The sequence below is a fragment of the Aedes aegypti genome, chromosome 1, assembly GCF_002204515.2.
Source record: "Aedes aegypti strain LVP_AGWG chromosome 1, AaegL5.0 Primary Assembly, whole genome shotgun sequence".
Classification (NCBI taxonomy): Eukaryota; Metazoa; Arthropoda; class Insecta; order Diptera; family Culicidae; genus Aedes; species Aedes aegypti.
Genome location: NC_035107.1, coordinates 125887363 through 125910412, shown reverse-complemented (window position 1 = coordinate 125910412; position 23050 = coordinate 125887363). Strand labels below are relative to the sequence as shown.

Here is a 23050-nt window from a genome sequence, read left to right as displayed (position 1 = left end):
GAGAATTTTTTCCCCTGTTTTGCAGTAGTGTGTGATCCTTTGACTGCGACGCTTGCTCCTGCGGGGGCGGGTGATGCGGTCAGGATCGAACGTGTTACGCGTGGAGTGCGGTGAAAAAGTGTATAGTATTTTACGGAAACCCCAGTGCGGCGACGGAGAAAAACTGCTTCACATCCTGGTAAAATCTTTATTATTGTTTACTTTACTCACTTATTACCAATTCAAACTAAATACGTGCCAGGGTCGAAAATATAATTTTCGATTCGGGAAGTGTAAAAACATTGCATATATCCATTTGATATCTGGATGTTTTTATGCGGGGCTTACTGTAAATGAAAATGACCTCAGAATGTGTGTGTATTTACTGCCATTCTTGAAATGGGTCGTTGGAATTTCAGTAGAGCTATCACCTTTCATCTCCTGGGCTAAAATTGTCTGCAGATATAAAGATATCGAAGGGTATTATTAAATACATGCATACAATTTTCTTCCATAAAAGCACTGCCGGCCAGTGGGAGGTGGATTGTATCACACACACACACACACTTTGAATTTCGTAGCAAAATTTTCTTTTTCCCATAATACAAACTCTTGATTCTGGTGCGCATGCTACTTCATACTTTTGCAACAATTTCATTTAGATTTATCACAAACCTGGCACGACATATGAATGTGCTAAAATCTTTAAACGCGTTACACTTGGTTGCATATTTTGGAACATGGGACAATTGGTCACCGTTAAGTCAGAGGGGACCAAGTACAAAACTTGAGAAAATTGGATTATTCTCTCATTAGATGCAAAATTATTCTACCTCCGTTACACTTTGATCAGATTTGAAGAATGCTGTAAACTGCGAGAGATATGTAATACATATACTTGGGATGATTAACAAAAATTGATAAAAGTGTGCAATCAGAATGGACCAAGTGCTTATTACCATAACAGCGAAAATGATCAGCGCGCTTAGGAATGCGAGGAAATGAAAGACATTTCAGGAGATTTGTCAGATTTTTCGACATCGAATCATTCTTCTACCTATCTATATAAATAAAAGTGGAGTGGTGTTTGTATGTCACGAAATGGCTTGAGAATTATGTATTTGTATGGGAGATTGCATGTCATTTTTTTAGCCTACTTGATGGCAAGACGACGTTTGCCGGGACCACTAGTCCATCAATAGAAATTTATAAATATTACATGATTCGATGCATTTGATTTTGATTTTTGACCATTTACCATATTCGGATGGGTGGTCAGAAATTGCAACAAATTCTGTGCAGACAGAGCGGACCAAGTGTTGAAAAGCAATAAAATGACTGATTACTGCATTTTTCAATTTCAGAGTCTGATAGAAGTTTACGGTAGTTCTATGGTGTATGTATGGCTTTTCATACGATCCGCTTCTTGGACCAGCATATTTTGGTCGGTATTCAAGATTTTCACTTGGTCCACTCTGACTGAACGCATATTTGAATATTTCTGGTCTTCAACGCCCTGGCCCTGCGAAACCTTAATTTTCAAGCTATCGTAATGCCACTGATTTTGGTATTTACTATATGGGTTATTTAAGAATTTACGATACTGGTGTCGGAGGGTCTTGATAATCTGTTTATCTTAGAGATATTTGACCACGCAAGCATTAAATGATTGTTATTTTTCAAGAAATTGTTCAGTCAGAGTGAACCAGCTCACTGAACGGTGGTCTTTGGTTCAGTAAGAGTGGACCAAGTACACATAGTCCATCAAAAAATCGTACTATTAGAGGTTTGGATTATGATTTTTCATGATTATCACTTCACATTATATTGTTTGAAAGTAACATAAAGACGTGTAAAAATATTGAACCGAAATTTAAACGAGTTCAAAAATTACAGAGCGTTAGACTTTTAACCCATTTTAATCAAAATATCAAAAATGTCACTTGGTCCACTCTGACTTAACGCCGACCAATTATGAGTATAGCAGCAGTACACTTTCCGGGTCACATGAAGCTTTATCGATAGGAATAAGAATGTTTCACGAGAATTGGATGAGTATAGACTGTAGTAGATTTGGTAGATCAGAAGGACTTGAACTCCAGGACAATTTGGATGACTTCCAATATCCAATATCTTGTCAAAATTCGTGAACACGTTTGCTAAGGCTTAATGAGTGCTGTAAACCATTAAACGTAGACAACACTCGCTTAAAGTAATTTATGAACCTTTGTAGATTATGGACGAAACATAAGAATGTTCTGGAGGCCTTAGCATTGTTCTAGGTCAATTATACATTTCTAAATCCCTTGGTGCATCGTAACTCATTGCAAATAAGTGGTCTGTACACTTTTTGTATGAAAACATTTAGTTTCCAAATGATAAATGAGTTATTAAAGGAAGTTTATGTGATTTTTACCCTACCTGACCCAGAGATGTTCCGGAATAACTTTGTCAGCAATACTCCGAATGTTTACTTTCCTATTACTTATGGAACAACAACTAATAGTGAAGCAATCCTCAAAATTTCATGAAAATGTATTAAGGTCTGCTCAAATACGAGCAATTTGAATTCTGCATGTCAGCCCCGTAGTCTACGGGTTAAGGCAGCATTTTGGGACCAATATTATACAATGTTTTCACATCTAACTCATCTGATTTACCACAGAGATGTCAAAAATAATTGTTTGCGGATGACAAAAAGCTTCTTCGCCAAAGGTCGAAGCCTGCGTGTTATCTGTAGTAGATTGCAAAACAACTTGTACATTTTGCTTCATAGGGGTCATGCACAAATTACGTCCACGCTCCAAGGGGGAGAGGGAGTCAAACCAAGCGTGACAAGACATACCAAATTTTCGGAGGACTCATACAAAAAACGTGAGAAAGGGGGGGGGATCAAAAAGTTGACAAAATTTAGCGTGACATAATTTGTGTACCATCCCATACTTTCAAAAGTAGAAGATTTCTCCTAAGGCTCTTTATTTGAGCAGACAGCAGACAACCAACGTGTAACCAATTCCTGTGGAAACTTAGGTTGTATGCTAACAAGGAAGGGGAGTTTGCTTTTACGAACCTGGACCGTCTGTAGGGAAAGGGGTGGTAAAATGAACACCTTAAGGAAATTGTCTTGTTTCTGATAAAAATTCGAGAAATTTATATAGTTCTATCGCACAACATCGAAAATAGGGATGTTATCTAAAGCAGCGACACGAACTTAGACTAAAATTGCTAAATTTTCACATATTTTTATCGCTAGCAAAAAACGATGGAAATGTTCATTTCACCTGCACTATGTGGGTAAAATGAACAGCTGTTGGTGGTAAAATGAACACCATGCAATAAACGAGAGCAAAACAAATGTTTTCGAAAATTTTCATTGCATTTCCGAAAATATATCCATTAATGATTGTAACCCATTCAAAAAGATATTTAATGGTATCGGATTTGACACCATATCATAACGATATTCACATAATTGAAAAACCTCAAGACCTCCGAGCTAAAAGTTACGTCTGTTCTAGTTTTCAAACGTGGTTCTCTAATATCTTAGTTTTCGTTGATATTTTCACTTCAATTGACCTCAGTATCAACCCGAACACTCCGATTTATGTGCTGTATCATACGTGCGTCATAAAAAATCATTGGTATTAGTTTTTTCTCGGTTAAAAGCACGGTGTTCATTTTACCACCCCTGTTCATTTTACCACCACTTCTCCTACTCCAAGTTAGGGGCGGCTGATTATCATCATCCGAGTGCCAGAGATGGACTCTAAGCTAAACTATGCACTATGGACCTCTGAAATTTTAGAGCAAATGGTCCTCCGGAAAAAAAGTGAATTGGTGTTAGGCCCTGCAAACAAACCGTAACAATACATTAGCACAGGAATGTCAACGAGAGAATACGGACACCACAAACGTATGTAAGTAACCGTACCATCTACTGGAGATAACGACATACGACGGTTCTACGAATCTGTCAATGGTGTGCGGAGAAGAACAACGCCATCTCTCGTCATGTGCAACGGCCGCGAAGGAAACTTGCTGACGGATAAAACAATAGTAACCTACAGGTAGAAACATTACTTCGAATCATTGTTGAACGAAGATAACGGAATTGGATCTGGTAGCAGAATTCAAATTGATGACGATGCACAGGCTTTGGAACCTCCAACGCTAGATGAGATAAAGAAAGCTGTTAATGGGCTGAAAAACAACAAGGCTACTGAGAAAGACGAGCTTCCGGCCGATCTTCTCAAACACAGAAGGCAGCTGCACGAGCTCCTTCACCGTATCATTTCGGGATATGGGAAGAAGAACAAATGCCTACTAGTTGGTTGGAAGGTCTTATTTACCCCGTTTATAAGAAAGGGCACAGACTGGAGTGCGCCAATTACTAACAGATAACACTCCTTAATTCGGCGTAAATACAAAACAATGACTGAAATTCTGTTCAACAGATTGAGACCACATGAGGAGTCCTTTGTCGACGAAAACCAATCTGGTTTTCAATAGTTTACCCTGCGTGAAATTCAAGATATATTCCAGGAATACAACTTGCAGACTCCGAAACGAGTTGTGCCAATTGATGTCAAAACATGGTTTTCCGGCGAAACTGGTTAGACTGATTCGTGCAACGCATCGACATTATGTGTGCGTGTTTGGGACGATATTTCGTCTTCGTTCGTAACCTTAGATGGATTGAAACAGGGTGATGCTCTTTCTAACTTGCTGTTTATTATAGCGCTTGAAGGTGCTATCAGGAGAACCTTTGTGCAGAGAAGCGGTACCATTATCACACGTTCTCATATGCTCCTTGGCTTTGCGGATGATATCTACATCATCGGGATTGACCGTCGGGCAGTAAAAGAGGCGTTCGTGCCTTTCAAGATGGAGACAGCGAGGATCGGGCTCACAATTAACACCACAAAAACGAAGTACATGACAGCTGGTGGTCAACGTGGGTCCGGCCGTGTTAGTAGTAACGAAAGTTTGAAGTGGTGGAAGAATTCGTGTATCTTGTAACACTATTGACGTGCGATAATGATGTTACCCGCGGGGTGAAAAGACGTACTGCAGTTGCGAGTCGGGCTTTCTACGGGCTCCGTAACCAGCTGAAGTCTTCTTCTTCTTGGCATGACGTCCTCACCGGGACAGAGCCTGCTTCTCAGCAGTGTTCAATGAGCACTTCCACAGTTATGAACTGAGAGCTTTATTTGCCGAACTTGTCATTTTAGCATTCGTATATCGTGCGGCAAGGACGATGATACTCTATGCCCAGGGAAGTCAAGGAAATGTACATTTCGAAAAGATCCTGGACCGACTGGGAATCGAACCCAGACACCTTCAGCATGGCTTTGCTTTGTAGCCGCGGACTCTAACCCCTCGGCTGAGGCAGGCCCGTAGCCCGAATACAAAATTCGCGTTATATAAGACGCTGATCCTTCCGGTTGACTATATAGGACATCATGGACATTGAAGGTAGTCGACCGTAATGACTCACATGATTGATTAGATGGACGGTGTGCAAAACGGTGTGAAGACCTGCAGTTCATTCGAATGCCGTTGGGGACTACGTGCAATGTTGCACTTGAAGGTATTGCTGTTTGCATTTAAGATGCAAATCTTGACTAAACGTCTCCCAAATGCGGTAACACAAAACAATCAAAGGACACCTAGCAACGATTATAGAAATCAAAGCTGCCCTGGCAAGAAAAATTTATATTTGACACCGCAAATCTTACCGCGTTTGGTGTTCCCGCATTTGATATTTGCATTTCGAACGCACACAGCAATTTCATGCGGAGAACCGGACTTAACAGTCGATGCACTATTTTCACGAGATCCAAACACTTTATCTGCTTCACGGTTGGCATGAATATTATTGGGAGAAAATTTTAAACGGTAGCAGAATTGAGAAGGACCTGCAAGCTTTTGAGGTTTTTGAATGCCGAGTGATGAGGACGATCCTCAGTGGCGTGCAGGAGAATGGTGAACGATGAACCACGAGCTTGCCTAACTTTACGTGCGAACCCAGTATCCTGAAGATGGCTTAAATTGGAAGGATACGCTGGACAATACATGTTGCCAAAATGCATGACAACAGCCCTGTAAATATGATGTTCGCTTCGAAACCGGTCGGAACAAGAAGGCGTGGGCGCAGTGAGCTAGGAAATATACACCTCGAAATGATTGAGTGATTCGAAATACACTCAATCAGATGAATGCATTCAATGATTGGAGACTAAAGGCGTTTATTTGTGCATTGTGGATACAAGTGCAGCGGTATACACTGATTGCCACTTCTTCGCAATCGGTTACGAATTGGGTCATAAAATGTTTGATAAAATCTTGTTTTTATTCAACAACACGAAAGAGCATGTTACTTCAACTACTTTAGCAATATTTCCCGCTCAAATAACGGCTATATCATGTTTAAACATTAATTTTAAAATTCGGCCATAAATGAACCTTGACACTTGAGATCATGTTTGACGTTCGATTAGTCGATAAAAACACCACAGGGGTTTTATTTTTAACACTGGGGTTGTTCCTATCTGACATTTCGGAAGGGACACGGAAAACAAAATTCACCCAAAATTTGAGTTTAAACCAAGGGGTGTGACAAAATCTAAAACAATATAAAAAAAACGTTTTTCGGACTTAAAACAACGGAAAACATTGGAAAATTGAGTAAACATGTGTTTTTGGCCTAAACTTAAGCGTTTGGCACTAAAATCGGGACAGGGCTTTAGGACCCTATTGTGCAGATATACATGTGCTTATTTTGCGCGGCGTGTGACTCGAGGCGAGTCGCTCTCACCGCGAGTGACGTGGGAGCGAGTCGACAATTGTCACCTCATTCGACTCGTCTCACCTCACACGCCGCGCAGAATAAGCACAACAATCTTTACAGTCCTGTTCAATGGTCACTCAACATTCGGGGACAACAAGTATTTTTGCTATTTATATCGATAGTTTTGCTAGGATTTTGTTCAACCTGCCGTCTTCACTCAAACTGGAAACACTTATACAGAGGTTTTTCCAATCAGATCGTTCAGCAAATAAAAGTGTCTTCAAGTAAGCCTTGAACAACGGCTACTCCAACTACAATGTTTCCTGAGTCTAGACAGACCGGAATTCCATCATGGGGTCTCCCTTGCAGTGTTTACAGAGCGCAAGCTTCTTCAAAATCTTCCATAACACTGCGGAACACGTTCTTGTCTCAAGCACCAAAATACCGCTATTTACTCAATTAGGGGTTTCTGAATCCATTGCCGTTTTCAAAAATATCATAGCACGTCTAGTTTTTGAGGTATTGACTGTTGAAAACGTAAAATTTGACGATTTAAGCCAACTTGCATGCAAGTTTTCAAACTTGTATGGCATTTTATTTGCTTAATTTGCCACAAAATACAAACTTGATGTGTAAAACAATACTTTTCTTTTTACTTCTACTACTTTTTTTTTGAGGTTTCGAAAAGTATTGTAATATGACAGATAAGAGAAACGAAGAATTTTATATGGAGACTGCAAGCATGTTGGAAAAATCGATTTAAACTAAATTTAATCGTGAAATTTACAATCAAATTGTATCTAAATTGAAAGTTCAAGTCCTATTCTGCATGTTTAGTGGATTAAATCACAAAAAAGTTTGATGAATCATAATTTTAATTTCATGTAAACTTCAATAAAACCAGTGTTTCATACAACTTTGGCGAACTGTAGCTAAAAACTGTGACGTGCTGGAACATTTCTGAGAACGGCATTAAATTTAGCGACCTAAAATCTTCTAGAGACACATAATTTTATCCTTGAGACACACAAAAATGACATTTTTGTTACGCTGTGTAATGTAAGACGTTGTTGTCCATTGATTTTTAATGGACGGAGAGTACCCATAAAATTCGTTCTCGACCAATTCATTGTAGAATTCCTATTTTGTTGACCTGGGATTCCTAAAACGCAACGTATATGAAGTTACAATGTCCAAAGATAGAAGTTTCTCTTTTTCTTCTTCTTCTTGGCATTACGTCCTCACTGGGACAAAGCCTTCTAAAATTGTAATAAATATAGAAGATAGAGTTAGAGAATATATAAAAGACACGGACACCGTCTTCAGTCATTTAACTGCACAGACTGTAACTAAACACAAGACAACGGACAAGCTTGCTCCAATGGCACTGCCGATGAACATTCTTGATGAAAAGTTTTAATGGCTGAAGAGGGAATAGAACCCACACCCCATGACACGATGCGCTTAAATGCCTAACGACACTAACCGCACGGCCAGTCAGAGAGCCAGCCAGAGACATGGAATAAATAAGAGGTGCTGATGTGATAGCGATATCAATCTGCGTTTGGAACTTATAGCCTTGTTGTTTTGTAGTTTATTAATTGCAATAGGTTATGGAACCAGGAACGCCTGGAGGACACTGAGGTGGCTTCGATAAGGGACCACGAGGAAGCACTTGGATGAAGCGACAAGACCAACAGGAAGAGGCAGAACTCCAACGAAGGCACAATGGTCGGAAAAAAACGAAGTTTGGCCAAAACTAATTTTATCGCCTTAATCGATGAAATATGTAATCTGAATATGTTATTTGGCGTTTTTATTGTTTCAGAAGGGGTTATTCACATATTACGTAACTTTTAAAAAAAAAAGTTTTTTTTATTAGAAATGCTATCAAATTTGGCTGAAAGCACAAATTTTGTTTGTATATAAACGAGTATGATCAAAATATGTATGAAAAGTGGTTAAATATATTTTATATAAACTTTGTATGAAAAATATCGTCAAAATGTATGAAAATATTGAATTATTCAAATAGCTCTAACTTGCAAATCAGCAAATTTCTGCAAAAAATGTAAACGTTTTTTGTAAGATCTAAGGATGTATTTTAAAGTGCAATATTCGAAATCGCGGTGACATGACGCGACAAGAGTTGTTTTTCATGTTCAAAATCATCAAAATTACTACAGTGCAATATTGAACAGTATTAAAACTTCAACCAAATATTTTTTTCCATCCTCATGCTCGATAAAAGTGTTGAACCATAAGCTTTCAGATAGTGCGTAGCTTTGGGAAAATATTGCATTCCTTATATATGAATTTTGGGGACGGACCTGGTGTAGTGGTTAGAACACTCGCCTCTCACGCCGAGGACTTGGGATCGAATCCCATCCCCGACATAGTCACTTATGACGTAAAAAGTTATAGTGACGACTTCCTTCGGAAGGGAAGTAAAGCCGTTGGTCCCGAGATGAACTAGCCCAGGGCTAAAAATCTCGTTAATAAAGTCAAACCAACCATATATGAATTTTGTACTTTATTTTATTGCTAAATTTTTTATTTTTTTGACTTCAGACATTTTGACGTTATAAAAGTCAAAGAATTTTAAATTTTAATACAATTTCAATTAAGAATCATAATAATATAATACATGAGGTATATTTTAAAATGATAAAAACCATAAAATCTCAAAAAAGTGTTTTGGTAGTTTTGGCCGCTCCTTTATATGGAGCCCGACCATTGTGGAAGGGTAAAGCCTGAACGACATGTTGAGTCTGGACGATGCGGTCAAGCCTGTCGAGGTTCGGGCGCTAGTTGATCGGAGGACAAGTTCGGAAGAGCTGGATGATTCCGAAAGTCATGCGCAAACTATGATCGTAATATGAGTGTGTGCATGATGTGGCCGTGAGTCTTCCAAATCAGTCAATGTCAGATCTCCCTTGAGGTAAGTCGTGTTCGTTGCGAACGCCCCACTAGCATTCCGAGTGATTCTTTCACAATATCATAACATGGCTGACAGTCACCGCAAGTGTTTTAGTTGAATATTTACAACACCCTTGCAGTGAAGAAGTCCTTAGGTAGACAGAATGTAAGATAGAGCTAGAAATGTAATTTTAATATATATTCAGACATGAAAAAAGAGAGGTGCTGACACGGTAGCGATTTCGGTCAGTAGCCTGCGGTTGGAACGGATGGCCTGGTTGTTTTGTAGTTTATTTATTTCAACATTATTTAGCCTTAGGCTAAACACCATGATTTAGGGGTCACCTGTTGGGTGAACTTTTACCACCGGAACAAGAAATCCGTAGTGTTAATTCCTAGCCAATTGAAACAACCGCAGTAAGGCTGGAGAGAGGCAGCCAGAAAATTTCCTAAGTTAGTGCGTTTCTGAAATTTTTTTCACGCATGGAATTTTAATCGATTACTAGACATATTTTCTTGAAATATAACGTTGTTTTCAACATTTGAATTGTCAAGTTCTAGGCAACTCCAGCCTAAGATATTTCAATGTTGTAAGGTTTTGAAGTTTACATGTACACGACGAACACGTTTCAAATGTATAATTCAAAATTGAAACTGGGAAAACAAACCTCGTGCTCCGGTGTGGATTGAACCCACGACTCCCTATTCGCTATATGGGCGCTTCAACCTACAAGCTGTGGAGCCCCCTAAGAGACATCGACGCTCGGATACGAACTGAACTCGATTACTCGATTAACTCGAAGCACATGGTATCATCATTTCGTAGTCTCCTTCGCATGTACATTTGACACATACATCGTCGTGTACATGTAGACATCTAAGCGAGAGAGATGTTATTTTCGAATGTGATCAATGTCATCCGACGAGATCGGATCTTAGCAATACTGTTGCTCATATTTAGGAGCTCTGCAGCTTGTAGGTTAAAGCGCCCATCTAGCGGATAGGAAGACGCGAGTTCGATCCCCACCGAAGCACGTGGTTTCTTTTCGTAGTTTCAATTTCAATTTGTACATTTGACACGTGTTCGTCGTGTACACATTATCTTCAAAACCTTACAACAACGTTGTTTTCATTTGGGTTATAGATGTTGCTCCAGAATCCCAATCCGATATCTTCGCGAAACTATTAAATAACAATCAAAAAGGGGATGGCACATCGAAGAGATTATTGAGGAAAAAGTTCCAAAATATCGAAATTTTGCAATTTCAAACTAGTATATACCATAAATAGTAGAGTATCGTATATAATTTAAGCATGCATACAATTAGGACAGGTTATACCTACCATTAACAAGGATATATATTACGGTTGAAATTGGAAGTCCTGATTCTTGAAGAATCCGTATGGTTCTTCTGTTGCCCAAATCAATGAAGGTTTCCATATATTGTGAATCGTGTGAGATAAATTGTTAAAACATCTTGAAATTCTGTGAGATTCAAGAAGCATATTCACTTGAATGAAAATTTTTATACCATTTAAGAACCATGTTAATTATCATCGAGTAAGAGTTTGATGGTATATCAACCGATGGTATATCGACCGTGCGCTGCATATATAATAACGTTAACATTCTGCCACTAGAAGACACTTTTGAGCATCAACTATTGTAAAAAATTGCACAATTACAAACCACCCGAGCAGAAGAAAATAACTTGTGAATACCAAACTAAGGTATTCCATACCAGATAATTTCCAATACTAACAACCTGAATGATGTATGAATGAGCCCTGCACAAGAGGTAAAATACCTCAAATAATATCTCAAGCATATTCTATGAACACTAAACTGATAATTAGATCAGGTATTGTAATACCTCAATAATACTTGATGGATTTTCATATAAAAGTGACATTTTTCAATACCTCCAGCAGACCTCAATAGCTGTCTAATACTTCAATGAAGTATTTTTAATTGTTTTAATTTTTTTTTTCAATGCCATTATAATACCAAATTGAGGTATTGACAACTGAACAACACCTGATTTTGGTAAGATACCAAAATATGGTATGCATAAGTTATTGGTTAGTTATTTGTTCCTCCAGAGCAGAGAGCATATTCATCAAGGTGAATTTATACTGCAGTGTTGGGATGGTCATTTAGTCTTGTAGAGCATCTCTATAATTTTAAATAATATTTTCTTCTTAAAAATAGTATTTGTTGATTCATAATGTTAATTTTAAACTAACTTTATGCAACGCAGTGAAAAAAATGGAGATGACGGGCTAAAATTTTACTCGATAGATCAAATCACGACCATTACCCTAGTTGTTATAAACCGAACAATAAAGATGATTACTGAAATTGAATCGACTCTGATCCGCCTTTATGAGGTGTGAAACTTCCAACCCAAAGCTCCACTCAATTATCGTAAAAGCGTTTCCCCTCACAAGCACTTACCTTTGCTTTCGTTTCCTTTCATCGATCCACTGCGTTTCACCTGCTTACCACCGCTGGCGTTAACATTGCTACTGCTACTGCTCACTACAGCGCCACCATGCGGCAGAGAGTGGCGCTGGGCAAGCTTCGTTCGCTCTTGTGTGTCTTCCGGCGAGCAAACGCTTTCGTAAGCGTTATCATTGCGCGAAGAAGCTAAGCTCAACTCGCGGTTCGACTGATGATGGCTGGCTGTTTTGTTGGCTTTGCTAAGGTTCGTCGTTTTGTAGTTCTTCGGAATGTCGTATCGATGTTTGCTTTGTTGTTCGTACAAGTTGTTTCGTTTGTTGATCAGCATTTGTTCTTTGTTGCTCACGGTCTTGAAATATGATAGTAAATGTTAAGGCTAACTAATTTTTAACACAAGTCATTCAACAATACCTGATTGGTAAGCTGCATGATGATGTCGTTGCTTCGATTGGAGCTGGCGCTGGCCGATCGACTGTGGGAACCACTGTCCCGGGATCTACTTCGGCCGGTTCCCGTTCGCGTCTTCGTGCCATAGCGAGCCTCCTCTCGAACCAAATAGATGTCTTCGTAGTCGTGGTCGTGCGTGGTTTTGGAATTCGTTCGTTTGAGTTCGGGAGGTTTTCGTTCGACGCCGGAATTGGACGAGGACACCGAGAGATCTTCGTCTGAGCCACTGGCGGCCCCACTGCTGCTGGAGTGGACTTCAACTTGAACTGTAGCAACAAGAAAACAAATGATGTGCAATAAAAAATTAAGAAGTTTTTTAATTAGGTGAATAATTTTGTTTCAATTACAGCTAATTTGTTCATTTCCATCGAATTTCCCGATCTATTTGAGAAGAAGCAACACAATAATCAAATATATGCTCTGTCAGCATTTGATAGTATAGGAAAGTTTACTTCTTTGTGCATTCATTTTACTTCGCACTATGTCCTATGACGCAAAATGTGTTTTTTTTCTGGCATAAATAGATCCATGTGTTTCATTGGCAGCCTTTACGTGTCTGAGAAGGTTTCTGGAAGAAAATTTCCATGTGTGTTCCATACATGTGGGTTTCAATTGATTTTCAAATGAGATGGTAATTTCAAAGAGTTAGTCTCGACATAGCTTAACAATAATAAAAAAGTCGGATTGATTGCCCAGGACAAGATCGGAAAACGTTATCACATGTTTCGTTCAGGCTTATTCATAAGTTTTTTAATGATTAAATAAATAAAACAACCTAAAAATGCAACACAGTTTTTTTTATTTTTTTTTTTGTGAGAAATTCTTCTTTTTTACTTCATATAGAATTTTTCCCAGAAATGTGGATGTCAAATCCAAAGAAATGATTACAACATGTTATAAAACTTTGATGTTCAACCCGCGGCCCACGGTCCACATAAAGTTCTCGATCCACAAATGCGGCCCGTGATTTCGTAGAATACACAAATAGGTTTCTTATGATTTCAACGCGCAGCAAGTTTATCAAATAATTTCAGACAATACTTTGCATCAAATTGCAGTTTTTGATGTGATGTAATGCTAAAATAGGAATATAAAAGGAATATGAGGGGCCTTCGTTAGCCGAGTTTGTAGTCTGCGGCTACAAACCATGCCATGCTGAAGAATTTCTGGGTGCAATTCCCGGTTGACCTTTTCGTAATGGAAATATCCTTGACTTCCCTGGGCATAGAGTATAATCGTACCTGCAACACGATATACGAATGCCAAAATGGCAACATTGGCAAAGAAAGCTCTTTGTTAATAACTGTGGAAGTGCTTATAAGAACACTAAGCTGAGAAGCAGGCTCTGTCCCAGTAAGAACGTTAAGAATCTTTCTTCTTCTATAATCTTATAATTGGATTTAAGCTCTGATTTTATTGGAAATCATAGCTATCGCCCAACATCTTTTCCTTCATCAGTTTTGAGGAAGTATTTTTTAATAGAAAAATAATTCACTTCAATGCAATATAAATTTTCGCCAATGAACAATTTGGATTACCATTACTAGCATTATTTGGTATGTTCTCTATAAGGTGGTAAAAAGAGGTGAAATATCAGTACCATAAATTCTAATAAATAAGAGCTGCAGTTATAAAACATTTTCATGAGCTTAATCAGTATATTAGTAGGCATTGAATAACAAATTAACAACCATGCAAATGGTAGAAAATGAATAAAAACTAGCTGTTTTAATGTAAATACGTACAATCTGTACTCTTGATCATAAACTATAGCAACACATTAAAATAAATAGCTTGTCTGGAGCTAATCATGTAATGGTAGCATAATATCGTCCCCTTAATGCAACAACTAGATAACTCGAAAATCAAAATTTTTAGATGTGCAACTTTGAAAGTATGACCGTTTAACAAGGTGATGGTTAATCGCAGTGATTATGATTTAAAAATAATCTTTAACTTGTGTATTTTGAATCAAACGCTTAAGACCTGTGGATATTTTGCAGATCTAATTAAGAAAAATGTTTTGACATATTGAAGTCAAAAATTTCAAATTTCGAGTTATCTAGTTGTAGCATCAAGGGGACGATATGGTCTTCATACTTATCCGTGTAAGAGCAAGTCAAAAATAAGTCAAAGTATTATAACTCATTCTATATGATTGTTATAAGACTGCTGAGATCTTCTAGAAATACGAAAAGCTTTGTACATTTTGGCGTTTTCTACGGTTTGCTAACTTACGTTGTCCAAGTTAGTTTGCAAACCGTATTCTTCACATGATAATCACTATTCAAAATCAGTTGACAGTTGCCCTTCGTGTGCGAAAGACGTATTCGTGTCTCAAACTTATCGCGAAAGCTGTAATGAAATTCAATTTAGTTATGAGAAAAAAATATATTTTCTATCCCACTGCTAGGTAGATTGATCACAAAAAATTTTGCATCAAAAGATGCGTTTTAGTATACCAGGAAACATCTCCAAACAAACTGTATCACTGTAATCAACGGATTGGGCGAATAAAATTGACAAAATCCAAATGGCCGGGAATAGCGCTATTCATGCTTAAGGGTATTTCATAAGCCTTGTTTTTGAAAGCAGTCTGAATACCTATAGTTTGAGTTATGTGGAAAATTAAGCAATTAAATCGCCATACAAGCTGGCCAACTAGCATGCAAGTTGACCAACGTCGATAAATAATTCATTGTCAAAAAATAGTATATCAAAAACTAGACGTGCTATGATATTTTTGAAAACGGCAATGAATTTTGAAAATCTTAATTATGCTGTATTTTGGTGCTTTTGACAAAAATGGCAAGCTTGAAAAGGCAGAACAAAGAAAACTAAATTGCATCAAGCTTTAACAAAAGTTGCTTAACCTACATTTTCACGAGTGTTGGATATGATTCTTACACAATATTCAACAGTTTTCTTAATAAAACAAATACTGAATCTGCCATAGAATTCTCACCGAATCACGATCGGACATTCACATTATTCAAGGTAGAGTTATGAAAAGGGTTCATATAAAATGCTACACAACAATTTAACAGATTCCTAACCAGGAACACAAATAAATCTTGGGCAAGATTCTGACAGAATTCTATGCACAACTTTCACAGAATCCTATGCATAGTTCTCATAAGAGGAACTAATGGCCATTTAGCGATATACAAATTTTCAAAACCATTTGTTTGTTTGCTCAAAAGCAATGTTCAAAAAATCTATCATTAGTAATTTGTTTTGGCATTGCAATTAGGTATGGAGGGCGACTGGTTGAATCCTAGACATTTCGATTCTTGTAAAATGGTCTAATCATTACATTGCATTTAATACTTGTAACTTGGTGAAACTTTTTCATTGAGTTTTTTTAATAATCAAAAAAACTTATTTTCAATTTTTGGTTATTCCTGTTTATGGTATAATGGATTCTTGACCCTTAATTTTAAGCAAAATGTCCGTAATAGGCAGGATTCTCACACAATCAAGAACATGATTCTGTTTTAATTCTTGGCAGGACTTTCAGCAAAAGATAAGTTTCCGAACAATCTTATGTGGGTTTATAACAGAATTCTGAGTAGGTTACACATACAAGCTTGGATCGCAATTCCATGAAATTCGAACTTAAGAAGTTAAGAAATAACTGTGTTAGATGACATAGCCCAGCGTACAGTTCTTGTACCGTTTTTATTCATATTACGGACAGTCTCAGTGAAAAGCATGTAAAATAAATCATTCTGTGTGATTCTTCCGCGTTATCAAGCCTTCAAAACATTTAACTTTTGAATGGTGGTTAAAGCTTCCGATTCCGCTACAAGAATAATTTTAAATATATATAAATATGCGGACTTTTCATGATTCTTATTCCGGACAGCTCATGAAAATCAAAACTAGCTAAGTCAAATTATCGTCATATCGAAATCGTCAAACCTCTAAAGAGACGTCTAAGGCAGTTGGGCGTTATAAATTCGCATAGATATCTACGAATAATACTTATTAAAACGAGTCTCGAAAGGAACAGCTTTTGATCGACAAAAATTGAAACATTTCGTGTGAAATGTTTCCCATACAAACTAGTGTGTCCGGAATAAGAAGCTGTCCGTAATATGAATCAAAACGGTATGAAATGCTTAGCAACAAGTTTCTTTTTTTTTTTTTCAATTTTTCCAAAAAAAGGTTGTTTATAGACCGACTGACTATTCGATTTTTTGAGAATAAATATTTTGAGGGACTATGAAAAAATGGCTCGCCACTGGAGATTGTTGCTATAATTTGGCCCGCGGAACAGAAAGGTTGGGCAGGCCTGGTCTAGTGTAATCCTCGTCTAGTAGGATGGAGCACGAAGAAGTGATTTTTTTTTCAACAATTTCTTTGCTCTAAATTTTATGAAAGGTTCCTCTCCAACAACGTTTCAGAACCAGTTGACTAGTTAGCATTCCAGATTTTGAAAAACTGTAAAACAATGACGATTTTTTCCTCCTAATATGAGCATTTTTGTAAAAAAAAGTGATACCATCCGTTCGTTAAAGAGATATAACTATTTTTCTTCACATTTTTTTTCGAAATGGGGCAAACAGGAAAGCAAGTTGCACAGGACTTGAAAGTTGCAACTTAGTAGTTTATATAATGTATGCATTTCTGGGGAATAGTGGAGTAATCACTGCTTAACTATTCTGTGATAATGAACAATTATTACGGAAAATGAGATGCCTGTACCAGTAAAAGTGGTAGTAGAACGGTCTGAGGAAAAAAGTAATACTTAAAAAATAACGATTGCTAGTTTTTCGTACCTACCGAATGAAGGTATTCGAAAGCTTTCATGTTTTTTTCAGTTAAGAAATAAGGTTCATGGCAAATTTATAGACAATAACTGATCGTCAATCATAAAATTTGATTAATCTAACCAACACTCCAACCAACCAACACTCAATGAACTAATACTGGATACAGAGCCTCAGTAATGGAAAGTTGAGAACATTTCTGCTGAACCAGAATAAAAACAAAACAAAATCCTCGCGAGCATCAGAGTGCTGATATACTCGTATCGGTCATGCTCGTGAGTAAACGAATCTAAAGCTTTTCGCGAAAGTGTACGAAGTTGTTCAGAGTGAAGAAAAATGCATTATTGAGAAAAAAAAAATTATTTCTCCTTCGAGATTTCTAGTTGTCAAGGGATTTTGACTACAAACTGGTAGTTTACTGTCGATTTGATAAATATACAATTGATTTGTCTGACAAAGTCAAAATAAATCAAACCTTACTTCTTTTAGTATGCTCTTTCGAGTAGACGGGTGCAAACTTATTCACACAAAACCTGTCCGTAAGTCTGTCATGTTTGTTTTGCGTTGGTTTACACTCGTGAGGTGCTACGTGGTGTGAATTTTTCCAGTACTATAAAGGCAATTTACACCGTCTTCAGCCAGAGGCTGCACAGACTGAACAATCACGAACATTAGGAAACGGACAACACGGAACACCCAGTAGCACAGTGATGAATTTTTCGTTTGACAAAAAGTTTTCGCCGACTGGAGTGGGAATCGAACCCACGCTTCGTGGCACAATACGCCTAAACGACTGACGCCGCTAACCGCATGGCCACGAAGCCCACATACTGCAAATGTCCTTCTGACATTTTTCCCATAAAACCGTTGGTCCTTTCCGCCTTTTGTCTTTCCGGGTTTGTGATGTTTACGACTTTCATAGTTACACACAATGTTTTGCTGCTGAATCAGCAACTTTTTGTTGGTTTTCCATCAGTTTTTGCTGAAATTTAAGGTTGGTTTGCTTAGCTTTATGGAAATTCTTTGCAAATCGTGCTGAAATTGCAGCAAATTGGTTTGCTGAAGTCGTCAGCTCAACAAAACTCAATAAATTGTTTCTAAATGGCTTTAGTTAGAAAAACTTTTTCTCGCCTTTTTTGTTCATTTGACCTCTTGCCCTGTCGATGTTTAGCCAATTCAGCCTTTCGACCATTCGACCTTTGTCCATGGGCTTTTTGTCACAGATTCTAAGTGTCCAATATTCACTCTCAATACTTGCTTAAAAAGATATTTGAAAAAATGAATAAAAATTATTATTTTCATGTAAAATTCGAGAAGTATTTCTTCAGCACCTTCTACAATCAAAGATAAAAAAAATAAGTTAAAAAAAGCAATGTAATCTTAAGTTTTTTTTCATGCACATATTTGGAGCAACAAAATAAACACAAATTTCGATTGCCAGCCATATATTTTCCAATAGATTTTTATTTAAATATCGTTTTGACTCATATTCCGAACACTTAAGGCCAACAGTGACTTCGAATGCATCTGATTGGTATAAATTAGTTGATGTTTGTGTAATTTTTAATTACCTCGCAAAGCCTAATTGTTAGCTGATGGGTATACCGATAATAATGATGATTTAATTAGTTTTAGCATTATTTTTACGAAATGCCGAACACGCTATGGATCGTCCCATACAAAATGGCAGTTCCGGCCAATATCATTTTTCCGGCTTTCCCGGGTTTTATACACACAAACACGTCGGAACCCTTGACGAACAAAACGGAGGTATAATCATTCAAATCCGTTAACCCGTTCGCAAGTCATTTTGTGACATACAAACACCATTTCATTTTTATTTATATAGATAGTTAGATAGATACATAGATAGATAGATAGATTGATAGATAGATAGATAGATACTCAATCATGTCAAGTTCAAACATTATTTATTGATATTCAATTGAATAAAGTATGTATCACTTTGTATTTGGCTGCTTCTCTATAATTACTGTGGTGCCTCTAGTTGTCATTGCCAGAAACTCAAGGCGAGTATGCATCTATGCCAAGCCTGGAATATTACAGAGCATAAATCTAACACAAACAATCTTTCGGGATGAAAATTTGGTCGATTGGCCAGCACCAACGAGTGACCAATCTATCAAATTTTCAACCTGATCGGTTGTTTGGTTCCCTAGATTTCTGTTTTAGAAAATTCGATGTTTGGCTTCGTTGCATCTTCACTTTAACACAGCCTTTTGATCCGGAAGAATTGTTTATCCAGTAGTACGGATTTCATGTATGAATCTACATACATATTTGCAAAGATTCTACCCCAATTCCCCGAATGTCATTAACCCGAATGCTATTATCCTGAATTCCAACTCCCAGAACGACCCATAGCCCTGAATGACATTACCTCGATTTCCAATATCATGGAGAAATGTCATCAATGTCATCATGTCAAAATATTTGTAAATTCGTGGAAATAGCATTTGGAGTTATGGAATTCGGGATAATGGGTAGAATCATTTGCAAAAGTTATCAAAGTTGGAATCCGAAAGACGTGAGATAATTCTGCATCAATATCTTGAAAATCCTACAATGTCAGGAGATATGATCACGAAAATTCTTAAATTTTCAAATTCCGTGTCAAGAATCGTACCGCGCAGATCATAAGATGGATGTATCGGATAAGTTCAAATAAGTTTTTGTAGTTAAATTCACTTTCATTATAATGATTTAGCAAGCTATCTATGGTTATGTAAGAACAAAACAAACAAAATGGACAAGTTGACAACGAAAAGTGTCCTTATAACATAATTTTCCCATTCATTCAATCGAACAAAGGCCCCATGATATTCTAGCTAGGTTTAGCCAGCTGCCATTACTAGGGTGAACGTCTCCTGCAGATTCAAAATCAGGACGTTTTGCAATTTTCCTACGCAAATTCCATTGTCTCAAATTCGGAGCATGACTCATATTCCGCACAGCAGCGATTACTATAATATTTTTTCAATTTTTAATGTTGAGGACTTGTAATGTACGATCTCAAGAAACTTCTAATTAGCGGGTATGACTATAAGTATAAATTCTAAAATATAACTAGTGTTTTGCTAAGACAATAATCTATCACTATTTCGAAGACACTAGTGTGTTTGACTTTTGATTTTGCTAGGAATCTGACAAGCATTTTTTCAAGGTTATTGTTTACAGTCTACCAAAATCCACAGCTGGGATCTTATTTGCAAGACTGTCGCTTAAAATTACATCGAGCATTTCGTCAGGAATCTATGAACAGGAATTCTTTCAGAATCTAAAAAGGGTCTCTTAATATTTATGTATCTTTTTAGTCCAGGAAATCCTGAAACAGACACCACCAATTTCCCGATGATTTTTAAAGAAATCTGCTAAGTGCCTGTTAAAGATCTCGCTATGAAATTACTGAGAATGTCAAAAATATATTCCATGGAATCTTAAAAATATTCGAAATTAGATTAAAGTGCTTAAGATGTATTAGAGACCATGTAAGAAAATGCCGCTTGGATTTTTTGAATCATGGTTTCACAAACAATCTGCTAAAAATCTTTTCAAAAGATTCTCAAAAAAACTTCCGTTAAGTTTCCATTAAGACCTCGTGAGGATCTCGCTAGAAAAGTCTAATAAAAAACAATTGAAAGTTTTTGGGAGAAATCTGGTAAGAATCTTCACTGTAAGCCTACAGTTTCTTCAACGCGATTCTGAGAGACATTCGTTAAGAATCTTTGTAGAAACTCATGGAGTTCGAGATGCTAGGCAGTCGTGCTCACTTGGTTTAATCTTGTAGTTTCGGCCATGGTTTTTATAAATATTAACTCCACTGAAAGATCGTCGCAGTGATAGTACGCCAAACACTGAAAAAAAAAACTCAACTGAAATTGCAAATTTTGTAACCTTTGAGAATATCTTCAATGACGGCAGCACTCGTACAAGCTTTCTCATTTGATTTTTCTTTGGGTTCGAAACATATTGCAAAATTAACAGTTATATGTTCCCATGATTGCTACCATCTGTGCTAAAACTAATATTCGGAGTTTCAAAGAGCATTTCATTCTGATAGCAATAAAATCCTGTGAAAATACTCCTAAGATGATAGCTATTTTTAGTATGAAGCCAAATAGTTCTATTAACAACACCAGAATCGTCAAACATCGACTGATTCTGAAGGTATTGTGATACAGTATGAAACGCATTCCAAACTTTATATGTGGCTGAAGCCGATTTCTAAGCCACAAACCTCAAGATAGATTTTGGGATAGATGCCATTTGAAAATTATTGCTGTTTTTAGTACCTATTAGCTTTCCCTTATTCGAAATATTCAAAAACATTCGTCAAGCAGGAAAAAGCAGGACAAAACTTTAAACATGAGGAATAAATTAGGACGCCTCAAAAGAGTCTCAAAATCTGGACATGTCCTGCTAAATCAAGACGGATGGTAACTCATTACAGACTCGACGTCGTATAAGTGTATGCTATCTATGGTATTACAACAACGATGGCGATTTTAATGAAAAAAAATTAGTCCACTAAATTGTCTATATATCAAACAGATCGAACAATTTTAGCCAATAACCTAGCGTCAATCTAAAATATAAGTCGCAGTAATAGAAACACAGGTCTGGCATTTTCATGAAAAAATATGACAGATGAGGTAGTTAAATGTACTGTGCAAGATTTTCTGGGAGGAATTCGTTAAGAAGTTCAAATACCCATCTAAAAAACTGAGAAATAGTTTTTCTTATATATTTCCCTTGAAGCTTTAAAAATGTTCCAAAATGGTGCTGCTAAGATTTTGTGTACGTTTTTCTCTTCTTGGTGAAACCACTCATTTTGTACGGCTTATATTCTAAATGGAACAGACTTTATATATTTGAACTTATATGATCGTGTAAAATCATATGATATTATCTTATTTTTCACGGAAGCCTTAATTTTACACCTCATTGAAATTCAAGTATTTTATCGGTAATACACAGCAAAAACAAGTTGTAAATTTTAGCTTATTTTCATGCACATATTTGGACCATCAAAATAGACTTAAATATCAACGATCAATCCCTTATTTTCCAATCGAGTACACTTTAAATTTAAAAGATCTTGTAACATTCTAGCATCTTTAGTTGAAAATTAAACGTGATGCTGTAGTAATAGATAAATTTGATTTATTTTTACTTTATTCTGTTGTTTACACTATATAGAAATTTGAATATTTTTATCTGTGTCGACTTAAGCGCAAAATGATTTATTTCATTGCAATAAGGTAAATAACTTATAATACTCGACTCAAAGGACATGCAAAAAGCAATAATTAAAAAAAAAATTATATTATAAGAGAGTTCCTACACCAATTTTTTCGAACAAAAGCACGTTTGGTCTAGTGTTCGTTCGGTTAGTTTAGCTATAAACTAGGTTAGTATGACAGTAACGTGTTCACGTCAATTCATGTATATAATCGTTCAACATACTGACTGTTGGATCAGATAAACTGCTGTATGTGTTTTTAGTTGACTAAAGTATGGCTTCTCGAGGTGAGGAAAATAAGCTGCTAAATACCAAGCTGAGGTATTTCACACCAGATAATTTCCAGTACTTACTACCTGAATTAGATATAATAGAGACCAGCAAAAGAGGTGATATACAGTGCTGTTCTGAAT

General features: G+C 36.9%; 1 protein-coding gene across 4 annotated transcripts in view; it reads right to left on the bottom strand.

Annotated features, from left to right (window-relative positions):
* Positions 1–23050, bottom strand: part of LOC5567571 (putative uncharacterized protein DDB_G0282129) — a 271047-nt gene that overhangs the window by 106527 nt on the left and 141470 nt on the right. For all 4 annotated transcript variants that reach the window (XM_021847212.1, XM_021847217.1, XM_021847224.1 and 1 more), the window contains 2 exons: positions 12564–12865; positions 12147–12501 (listed from right to left, as the gene is read on the bottom strand). In XM_021847212.1, coding sequence (XP_021702904.1) covers positions 12147–12501; positions 12564–12865 — 657 coding nt within the window. The remainder of the gene's footprint in view (positions 1–12146; positions 12502–12563; positions 12866–23050) is intronic.